Source organism: Aspergillus fischeri, genomic scaffold, assembly GCF_000149645.3.
Source record: "Aspergillus fischeri NRRL 181 1099437636266 genomic scaffold, whole genome shotgun sequence".
NCBI lineage: Eukaryota > Fungi > Ascomycota > Eurotiomycetes > Eurotiales > Aspergillaceae > Aspergillus > Aspergillus fischeri.
In genome coordinates this window covers 2,319,796-2,331,203 of record NW_001509760.1, presented here as the reverse complement: position 1 = coordinate 2,331,203, position 11,408 = coordinate 2,319,796, and the positions used below count along the sequence as shown (strand labels likewise).

General features: G+C 49.1%; 2 protein-coding genes across 2 annotated transcripts; both read right to left on the bottom strand.

Annotated features, from left to right (window-relative positions):
• Positions 1–1,555: 1,555 nt before the first annotated feature.
• Positions 1,556–3,675, bottom strand: NFIA_054920 (serine/threonine-protein kinase; the record flags this gene model as incomplete). Its single annotated transcript, XM_001258040.1, has 7 exons — positions 1,556–2,075; positions 2,134–2,678; positions 2,738–2,893; positions 2,963–3,167; positions 3,228–3,339; positions 3,410–3,532; positions 3,633–3,675. 7 exons carry the CDS (start codon positions 3,673–3,675, stop codon positions 1,556–1,558), a joined length of 1,704 nt encoding a protein of 567 aa, XP_001258041.1.
• Positions 3,676–7,525: 3,850 nt separating this feature from the next.
• Positions 7,526–11,022, bottom strand: NFIA_054910 (putative SNF2 family helicase/ATPase; the record flags this gene model as incomplete). The annotated part of the gene is made up of 2 exons (XM_001258039.1): positions 7,526–7,945; positions 7,996–11,022. The coding sequence occupies 2 exons, from the start codon at positions 11,020–11,022 to the stop codon at positions 7,526–7,528; spliced, it is 3,447 nt and encodes a 1,148-aa protein (XP_001258040.1).
• Positions 11,023–11,408: the final 386 nt, after the last annotated feature.

Sequence of the window (11,408 nt, the reverse complement as noted above, 5' to 3'; positions counted from 1 at the left end):
ACGGCGCAGTTATGGTTCGTAGCTGTAATTAAAAATAATATCATTCAGCAGCGTGCAGAAATCATTCATCATCAGAGTGTGACATGAGCGCAATCGATCCGGTCGAAAGAGCGAGCACAGCCTAGTATCAAAACAAAGACAACAAGAGCATACGCGTTGCCAACCACCCCACGCGATCTGGGCCGGGGTTGCGATGCGGCGATTCTTTGAGGTTCTTAATACCAGACAGACATATAACCCTTGTATCAAAATTCAAAGTCTTAATTCTCCATTATAGTTATCAAAAATGAATGTAAGGTACGGTCGTCCATGGGGCTTAGGCCCCTGGCTGCTGAACCTGGTGGAGGTAGGACGGCTGTGCCTGACAGGAACGCCAGTTGCGGAGCAACGGGGGCGGTAACAACCAAGATAGGAACGAGGAGAATAGTTACTCTCAACATCATAGCCTTTAGTGCAACATTGAATGTGTCTTAAACGAAGAGAGCAAAGAGAGGCTTGATCGTAGAGAGCTGCATTGGTCGTTTTAGGCTCGAGATAGATGGTAAGCACGAGACGCCACACGTGGTTTCCGGAGATTGAGGACACGGATGTCGGACTATGTGATACGGATCGTCTGTGGGAAGTCCGATCGAAAATCCATTGATAAACAGTGGTAAAGACAAACAATTCAAAAGAGAGGATGCAGTGGTATAAGTATCTATTTAGCTTCATCAATCTGATACTGAACAGAATGCCTCGCGTGGCCGGTTTCTGACAATTGTCAAAAGAGGTATGTGAACGCCGTATATCGGGATGGAAACAAGACCAAAGGAGAAGATCATGAAGAAGAGTAGAAAAAAATCCAGTCGATTGTACATGGACAATGAATATTGGGATACCAAATGAAGATCCAGAAAATATGAAAGACATGTCATATCTGCCACCTCCGTCTGTACAACTCCGGGTTCACCCAACTTAGGGATTAGAACGACACGAAAGAATGCGATGATATTATGCCTTCGCTGACTTCAGGGGAATCAAAAAAGGAGACAAAATTATAAGAGGGAATTTTCCGCGGTGCAAAGCTGCCTGTAATAAGATATTGCGCATCAGATGTGCCTGTCGCGCGACCGGAGACTGCATCAGTTTTGGGAAGAGTGGCCATTCATTGGGCGGCCTTCATAACTGACGTGTCGCGTAGGCAAAGTGAAAAATGAACGGAGAAGGGTAGGCCTCGAAAGTCCGTACTGATAACCGGGGCAGGACAATGCACTGCCCGTCGCTCACTTTGTCACATCCTCGAATCGACTCGTAGGTTGCACCGCAGCTCTCGTCGATTTCCCGCGTGCGCCCTCCAAGGCCACAAGAGGCAGAATGCATAAAGGACCAGCCCATTGGTGCAAAGTAGTTGTTTTCTCTTTTTTTTTTCTTTTTTCCTTTTTTCCACTTGTTCAGTAACTGGCGATTTTGATGTTCGATCCGCCACCTCTGGGAGCATGATTTTTCAACAGGAGGGATTAACCATGGCTTCCTGTCCTAAGCCTGCGCCCTATCCAGCCCTGTTGTGAAACTGTTATCAGCTGATAATTTGTCTCGCTCCTTCCTTGCCCAAGACGCCTGGTTCCTGAGGTTTCGGGCTTCTGTCGCGCCCCTTCTTGCGGCTCAAGAATGCGAGCATACCACTATTGGAGGACTTTCCCTTGACTGACGCACTATCGTAGCCCTCGGCCGGAAGGGTAGAGCTGTGGTCGGCGAGCTCACTCCAACTACCCGCTTCTTCCAAGACCATCTGAACCCCTCCGCCCTTACTTGTCTTGCGGGTGGCTCCTCGTGGACGATTGGGGCCAGGGGGCGGAAGCGGTCGAGAGAATGAGGGAGCGGGTGGGGGAGGCGGGGGAGGAGCTGACGGAGGCTGCGCGTTTGCCGTATGGTCTGGCGAGTCCTGCGCCTCACTATGGCTGGTATTGTCGGGTTGGGTCAAGTGACCGGCGGAACCCTCAGTGCGTGAGGTCGGTGAGTTCCTCGACGTGTCAGGCTGTGAATAATGACGAGCGTGGGCTGAAGACGTGGTAGGTGGGAGACAATCCTCAGGATTCCTGTCGGCAAATGTGAGTATCAGATGCGGGTGAATGAAGTCGATGTGGTAGCACTTACTTTGACGCCGCGATTGCCTCAGCAGCATTGCTGAAAACTCCGTTAGCACGGAACCCAGATAGATCCTGCTGCGGCAACTCCTGAACATACCCTTGATATGTAACTGTGGTGTAGTCGAAAGGTTCAAACATTGTCTCGATCAGACGGTGAAGCTCATCCTCTCTGATTTCCTTCGCCGTTGCATCCTCTCTCAATTCCGCCCTTGGCTTTTGTCTCCGCGCCCGAGCCTCCAGAGGCGCCTCTTCGAGGAGAAGCTCTTCCAAATCATACGTGGCGTCAAAGTTGGTCTTGTCGCTAGAAGGTCGGAAAACAGGCGGAACTTCCTTGCGTTCCAGAGCAACAAAGTCGATCTCTGCGAAGAACATATGCGAAGTGAAAGTGTCAAATCCAGTGGCCCCTATTCGTTTGCTTCGGTCCTTTTCCAACAGGGCAGACATTGCTCGCAGGCACGGAACTGAAACAGCCGGGTTGGTGACGTAGTATTTCGGTTGAGCCTTTTTGATGTTCTCGCTAAGGACGTCCTGGCTGCGACCTTCAAAAGGTCGCTAAATTACTAGTTAGAGTAGTGCGAGAAACCAGAATTGCGGCCAAGGCAAGCCCATACCTTGTTATAGATGCATTCGTAAAATGTAACACCGAGCGACCACCAATCCACTTCACAGTAATAACCTCCGCCTTCGTACACCTCCGGAGCCAGATAAGCCAAGGTTCCTGACTTGCTTGTGAGGGGTTTGCCCGGTCGAAAATCGGATGCCACATTCTGCAATGAGGAAGAAAGGTCAGCGGATAAAGTAACTGGGATCACACTGCTCAAGAGGGCGCCACATACGAAATCCGCCAAATGCACATGCCCTTCCGAATCTAGTAACACATTGTCCGGCTTCACATCTCGATGTATGATACCTTGTGAGTGGATGTATCTCAAAGCACAACCGAGTTCTGCCATCCAAAAGCGTACTGCCTCTTCTGTAAAGCACTTTCTTGAGATATGGAATCGCAAATCACCGCCGTTCATCAAATCAACCACGATATATCTTCACGAGATATTAGCAACCACTGTCAGGGCCATCCAGGAAGCCTTCTGTAGAACGCACATGTACTCGATGTCTTGGAAACTGTATCTCAAGTTGCAAAGAAAGGGATGGTTTAAGTGTTCGAGCATTCGTCGTTCTCGAATAATGTTTCTTACGCTCTCCGATCGCACAACTAAAGGACACGAAGCAAATCATTAGTACGCTGCACCAGCAGAATAATCAGACGACATCGAAGACCCCACCTTCTTCTTTCCGAATGTACTTCAGAGCAAATGTCAGGCCGGTATCCTTCTTCTCCACGATGCGAACCTTTCCAAAAGCACCTTTGCCTACCACTCGAAGGAGCCGAAATTGGTTCAAGTTCACTATCAAAGCATAAGTCAAGAAGAGTCAGTGAACGCGCTCCATACAATTGCAAACAACAGGTGCGTCCAGCACACCCAAGATAAAGAACCCGGTACGCACCCTCATCGGTGGAGCACACCGGTTTCCCTTGCGAGTTACCCATTGAGAAACTCTATCTGAGAAAACTCAAGTATGGCGTTCGGTTTGGTTAAATCACCGCGGACGCATCCCAATCGTTGTGCTGCAGGGATCGGACCCAGACGATATATGATAATTCGCAGAGGGCAGGCGGAAAAGACGATTGGCGTATGAAAAGGAGAAGTAGACGGGCAATTGCCAGAAATTCAAGGTATAGGGGACTCTGAGCGGTCGCAAGCCGGGCACATTAATGCTCCTAGATTTCTAGAAGAAGAGACGAAACTATCAGCATCGTAACAAAGAATCGCAGCACCTGAAAAGGCGACGGCAGCGGTACAGAAGGAGAATAACGTGGGCGGAGGGGTTCTTTTCCCCGATAGGCTGCGGAAGATCTTTTGCAGGAGTTGAAACTTACCCTTTCAATGAAGGGATGCAATGGGATCAAATGATGAAGTAACAGAACGAGTCTCACACAATCTGGAGAGGGTTGTGTGATGGAAAAAGTGAGCCAATCTGGCTTGAGGACCAGAACAGCGAGAAGGGATGAATGGCGTTTGAGTCTTGGATGATTTCCGGACTGGCTGAGCGTATGCCGTAGTAGGAGTGGCACCGTTAGTATTGCCTTAGCCCCTAATACGGAGTAGTCAGAAGACGGCGCGGGTCACTAACAGAGGAGGGAACAACAAAGTTTCCAGTCCACCAGCATACAGAAAGATTGTACTCATCACTCACCTGATCAAGAGCACATTTCTGAAGAATTAAGATCAAGAGATTCGATTACCCCTGTGATATTTGCTGGTGTTGTTGAAAGAATGGTACTTCTGTAGGTGGACAGTGCTCTCAATAGGGAGAGAAACGCGCGAAACTCTCTTTGTTGGACCCTCTAGAACAGTTTGATGATAGGCGAAAGGTAATTTGCCCTGCCTGACAAGCATAAAATAAGAGGGACACCAGCAATACGAGCGAACAAGCCAGCTTTCTAACTGAAGTTAAGCTATCTTTGAGGCTTGAACTCTAGCTCTGCTGTCTCAAACAACCCAGAGGGGAAAAGTGCAGGTTTTGACCAACGTGGAGAACTAGAGCAGTCCACCGAATAGTAACTACCAAGAAGGGATAGGGGTCCCGGAGGCTGCTGCGGAATAGTCGGAGCTACGCCGTAGTATTATTATTTTGGTCAACAGCAATGCGAAGAATGAAGGTACCCAAAGTGGCGTTCTCGTCCAGGGAGACAGAAGAGATGCCGCTTGGGCCCACGAGCGAATGGGAAGAGGTGTGGTCTACTCCGTACGGAGTACAAAATCCTGGACAGGCTCTCAGGCGAACAAAGGAAACAAATCAGAATGGAGGAAACCAAATGGGAATAACTACTTCTTAGCACTGACTGGAGAGACAGCAGTAGAATGGAAAACTAAGCATGTCTTGGAGCCTTGGACATTGGAGAATCAACGAACTAGACCGATGGCCGTCTAGGGCGGGTCCTTAAAATAATATGGAACAATGGAGGATCTTGCCAACTAATAATACCCTTAGCTATTCATACCGGAGGTAAAAGTGTCGCGGGGAACTCCTGAGTGTTTGTGATGAACTTACGATCATATTGCTACTATGCTAAAGTCTCATACGGAGTACATAAGACTGATCTCAAAGTACGACTGAGCCGACAAGCCACCGATGACCTGTCAACCCATCATTCGACGACAGTATAAGCCTGGTCCTTCTGGAATGTCTTCCAAGGCTTCGGTTCTGACCAGTCACTTCCCCAAATTCTTACATTCTCTGTTCCTGAGGTGGTGTCCATGTAAGCTGGCTGTAAGCAGCATCTCGTGGCCGCCACGTTTCTGGGCCGACCAGCATGACCGCCCAAAGGTAACCCCTAGTCTACCGATAACCAACAAACCAGACAGTGCTGTCCATGGTCGCTTTATCTTCAGAAGGCTTCTCTTAAATTTGTTGTAAACAGCCATGTCCGAAAATCGATCTTCCAGCTGTCATACTATTTAAAGCACAACTGAACCGGCGGAATATTTCTTATCACTGGCTGTTTGAAGGGGTCAGTCTAGGGCGGCCCTTCGTATCACAACAGCACTACTAGTCAAAGGAGCTTGCACATCATCCAAGCCAGACTACTCTAGCTGCATATCAAACAGCAAAGGAAACAACAGATCCCTGCTCCCATAGGAAGGGAAATGGCTGTCTCATGTTTCAGGCATCAGATGAATGAATCATGCGGAAGCTTTTGCCTCTTCAGATCCTGACATGATCGTTCAGTCTGACCACTGTACATACAGGGTCTTCGTACCAAGTTACTCTGGACTGTACGGAGTACGGAGTACAGTTTCAGACATCATATCATGTTAGTGTCCTCATCGCATACGCATAATTTGACATGATAATAATGACATATGGACTATGAAGGCGACATGGCCGCCTCCCAATAGCCTCCTCACATGTCACATCAAATAACCCGGCAAGACCTCCCCTTCCGACCACGGCAGGAATCAGCGATGAAGCCATCAAAGGATCGTCACTCGTCAGCGGTAGTCTCCTCCACTTGGATGACACTCTTAATCGGACCAAGTAAAATTAGTCGAGATCAAGTGGAGACGGGAACCATTGCTTTCCAGGGATTTGTCGTCAACCATCGAACCAGTGCCGATCGCTTTTGAGGGGCCAGAGAAAGATCCACAGAGGACAGTGCTAATTGCTAATACAACAGTTGCTCCGTACTCATAGACCACTGACCACTGAATTATCTCGGGAGTCGGGAGCAGACTACGATATGTCTAATAATGAGCTGGCGAAAGTCTTTTGAGACTTATTTTTGGACGACCAAGATACCATGAATGTAGACTCCAGAGCTCAAAACATATTATACTTCAAACTACTCCGGATAGGGGTCTATCCCGATAAAGGACTTGGCTGGCTTACATAGCGGTAATTGTTTCCTAACTTCCTATTTTCCACATGTTCTTACCATTGGGCGGCTTGATTCCTTTGTGGAGTTTATCATCCTATGACTGATAAAGGAGAAACGTTTACCTTATGTATTTATTCTGACGGTGTGCACCTCCTCATGGGGTCAGAAGCAATGTCAGCTGCAAATACCCTTCCTACGGAGTAGATACATCATCCTCATGGAGGACCCTTGCATTCACCTCCATATTTCCCAAAAAAGGACCTGAATATGACGGATCCGTGATCTCTCATGTCCATCTATCACCTCTATAGAAGCATATCCCAGCCGGAAAACCTAATCGGGGTCCACCATTTCATATTTCCGAGGAGACTATCTTCCTTAGTCCTCAGGTGCCTTACGACGGACTACCTTATCCAGATTATTGCCGTCCGTTAGGACGGAGCAATTACCCTACTCGTAGTCCCCTACCGTAACCAAGATCTCGCCTCTACCGATCTGCACATCCCATTATTGTCTTCATGTGATCTGACAGCCCCGGCCGCTTACTGCCGTGGATAGATTAGTCTGAGACAGTCGATTGTTGCCTCTGAGGGGATGGATGTGATAGATCCATGCCATATCTTTGTCGACATGTCGGGAAAATTTAATTGATACAGGTCATAACTTATAAGCCCTGAGAATCGTCTTGCATGTCTATCACTACCTCCTCGACTGCTTGACTTCTCATACCATTCAAACCAGCCAAACCAAATCAAGTATCCATTCCTGAATAATATGTGCACCCGTCAAACGAACAATATAATACCCGAAATAATGACCTTTATCAAGAACGCCATGTAGAATCCCATCACCGCATAGCCTTGCCTCTCCATAGAATGATCCCAAATATCCAAACTTGAAACTCCTAAATGCTAATCCACAAGGCTTTCTTATTGTGTCGTGCATGTAACGTCATCACTCACCAGCGTCGTCCATATACAGAATCCTCAGCCCTAGGAGCCCGCTTCTCCGCCTGGCGATTCCGGTCTTGCGAACTGGGCTGGCCCCACGGCCGAGTGCTTCCTCCGTTTCCGTTATTCTTGGAACTAGAGGCGCTGGCTTCTGTCAATGATGCCCCGGATTTGATAACGTCAATGTTTCCCCGGTCGCCAGAGAAGCGTGCTTCGGCATCGCGACCAAAGAGAGCCATCATATCGTTCATCGTAAGCTTGCCAGCTGCGCTCTTGCCTTCAATAGTGAGATTGGCCAACTCGCGCTTGCGGTCTTGCAGTTCCAGGATCCGCTCTTCGACGGTGTCTTTGATAATCATCTTGTAAATCTTGACATCGACCGTCTGGTTAAGCCGATGGACTCGATCAATAGCCTGTTCCTCAACGAACTAGAACTTCATTAGTCAACCGTGATCACCAGTTCGCCGTGGTCACTTACAGGATTCCAAAATGGTTCCAAGATCACGACTCGACTTGCAGCCGTAAGGTTGAGTCCCAGGGCGCCGGCGCGCAGACTGCAGAGTAGCACCCGAGTTGCACTGTTGTGCCTCAATCTATCTAGACTGGCCTCTCGAAGGTCGTTTCGCATGCTCCCGTCGTATCTTGCAAAGCCAATGCCAGCACGCTTCAAGAACGGTTCGATCTTGTCAAGCATCGAAGTGAAGACCGAGAACACAATGAACTTGTAGTCGCCAGCTTCACGTCTAAGGATCTTCATCAAATGTCGGATCTTGGTAGAAGGCAGGACTTGAGTCTCATTGTCACCAGGATTCAGATAAATATCCTCATCGGTGTCCGACTCCGAACCCTGGCTTCTTCTCGAATTGGAAACAATGGCAGGCTTCCGTGTTGGGGATTCAGGACCACCATCCTCATCAGTCTCAGAGTCCTCAGAATTCAGCCATTCGCCTCCTCCTTCAGCATCTTCGTCATCAGTTCCACCAGCTTTTCCAAGATTAGGCAAACCGCGTTGGCCCTCCGGGACTATCCACTCCCCATCGTCCTCGTCCTCGTCGTCGCTGTCAATAACAATTTTCCTGTTTCTCCGAGCTCGAGCCTTCTGCGTTTCGGAGAATTTATTCGATGGTGAGTCGGTGAGATCCACCTCTATTCTCGGCTTGTGAGAGCTCTTTTTCTTGCCTGAATCGATACCACCAAGCGTAGCCTTTAGATCGGCCTCGCACTCGCCACACCTGCTGGAACTGCTCTTTACTTCTTCCTTGCTCAGCTCTGTCTGGCAAACATCACATTTCTTCGAAACGACGCTCAGGGCTCCAAAGAGATCAGCCATACTGTCGAGATCGTCCTGCTTTCCAGAGCTAGATTGGCTACTAGAGGTCCCATTCTGCAAGAGAATGTCTTTGTCCTTGGCAAGATCGCTCTTGACCAGATCTGGATGGTTGCATGCTTGTCGTAGACGTAGCAGTAAGACCAAAGCACCGGCGTAATCGACTTTGGAGCCACCCATCATCTTCTCAAGGCTGTTTTCTGTTCGCTGTTCGAGACGTTTATAAAAGTTCATCTCGCCGGGCATGAACTCTGCAGCTACCTTGATGACTTCCCGTTTGGTGATCTGGAAGCCGGTCGACTTCTTCTGCTCCCCGTCGGCACCTGACCCGCTGGGCTTGAGGTTGGAATTCAGCTTCAAAACGTCCTTAGTGCGCCGCTTCATGAATGCCTTCAAATAGACCTGTAGGCGCTCAATCGCAAGGGCCCCACGGCCGTTCGCCAACGGCCTTGTGATCTGATCCTTCCAAGCGGCAAGGTCGTTGTAGGGTTTGATCCGCAGAAATTTGATCAAACTCTGAAGCTCGTCCAAGTTGTTCTGCATTGGCGTTCCCGACAGACACCATCTATATTCTGCATCAAGCGCACAGGCAGACTGCGTTGCCTTGGCATTCCGATTTTTGATGGTATGCGCTTCGTCTAGGACTATCCGGTACCAATAAACAGAGAAAAGTCCCGATTTCTTCTTGTTCTTATCGACAGCTCCATACTCAGAGGTTAAGGTGCCATATGTCGTAATCACCACATCGTAGGCGTCCAGGCTGTCAGTTGCTTTCGCGCGAGTATTTCCGTGGTAGACACAAACACGTAGCTTATGAGAGTCCTCAACCTTGGTTGCTATTTCTGACTCCCACTGTTTAATCAATGCCAGTGGGGCAACAACAAGAGTTGACTTGCTTAGCCCAGGAGGTACCTTGCGCACCTTCTCATTGTCTTGGTCGTCACTGCTGTTGTCATCCGTTTTGGCGGCGCCGGCCATGAACTTGTCCGAAGATTTCTGATTGGTGAGTACCAGGGCGATGGTCTGAACAGTTTTTCCCAGACCCATATCGTCTGCGAGTATGCCACCCTTAGGAAGCACTCCTTTGGCGTTGCCTGAGCCTCTCTCTTTGTCACACATCCAATTCACTCCTTCCCTTTGGTGAGGGAGTAGCTTAACTTTCAAGCCTTCGACTGTCCCATCATCTTCTTCCTCGTCTTCCTCCTCTTCTACTTCCTCATCATCTTCTTCACAGCCATGCTCATCGTCTTCGGCTTCATCTTCAGATGACTTCTCGTCGTCCTTGGTTTCGCCGTTGTCTGCTTTATCAATGTTGTCTTCTGCCTTCAGCTCGTCCAGTTCACTTTTCTCGGTAGCAGCGCTTGACTCGTTGACGGTAACTCCTTCAAGTTGAGCGGCTAGGTCGTCAATTTCAGAAGTGCCCTGCTTCTTTTGTTCCTTGGCCTCCTTCTTCTTCTTCTTCCTCCGGTTCTTACTCTTCTTCCGGTTCTTTGCCCTTGATCCTTGCTTGTCATCGTCATCCGTAAAAGCCCCTTCAAGCAGAGCTTTTATGTTTTCGTTGGCTTTGACAGGATCAACATAGCCGTTGACGTCCATTGACCCGAACCCCGTATTACGAGGCCTAGTGCTGGGTGTGAACCCTCCCTCGCGGGTAAGATCAACGAAGTTGCTGAGATTTTTGGATGCTTTGTCCATTTTGATGGCTGAAGACGCATAGAAAGTCTTGGGAGCTCGCGGGGTGGTGAAGGTGACATTCTCCGGACGGCGAATCTCCACAACATCGTTGTTGACTGGACGGGAGTTTCGGTAGTTGTTATAGGCCGAAGGTCGAACAGGCTTGAAAGGATCGAACGGCTCGCTACGCTTCGGTGTGGATGCTACAGGGCCACTTGAGCCACCAGTTGGTCTGTGACCCTGATGGTTTATACCAGGATGAGGAGCATTGTATGGCCTTGACTGCGGTGCAGGTCTGTGATGTTCAGGTCGAGCCCGGTTCGGCTTTGGGATATTGAAAGGATGATTCGACTGTTGCTGGTGGGGCGGGTTTGGACGTTGATATGGGCCGAGAGGAGAAGGTTTCCCAAATTCAGGTTGTTGTGAGAGAGGACGCTGGGTGTGCTCGTTTGGCCGACGAGGGGTCATCGGATACGACGGCGGCGCGTCGCTTTCTTTAGCCATCGAGTGGTATTTGTGAACGACTCTCTGAAGTCCGTCAGATGTAAGAAGCAATTGTCATCCGGTTATATCTTGTTGAGTCTGTCTCGGATGGTTGATTATCGCGGTGGGACCTTGGCAGGTAGGGTGCTGAGAAGGGCCAGAAAGGGAGGTGAAGGCAGGGAATGATATTGCAGATGGAAGCGGAGTCAGCAGTCTGTCATCTGTTCCTACAGTGGATTCTTCAATCTTGCTTTGAGTACCCAGCAGCTTAAGAGTATTAGCAGGCTAGGTGCTCACGAGTTCGGTGCCGCTGCTGGTTGTAATCGACAAGCTATAATAGCCACGTAGGAGAGCCAAATCCTGGTACTGGCCTCGAATAATCAGAATTGATTAGAAACCAGTATTCC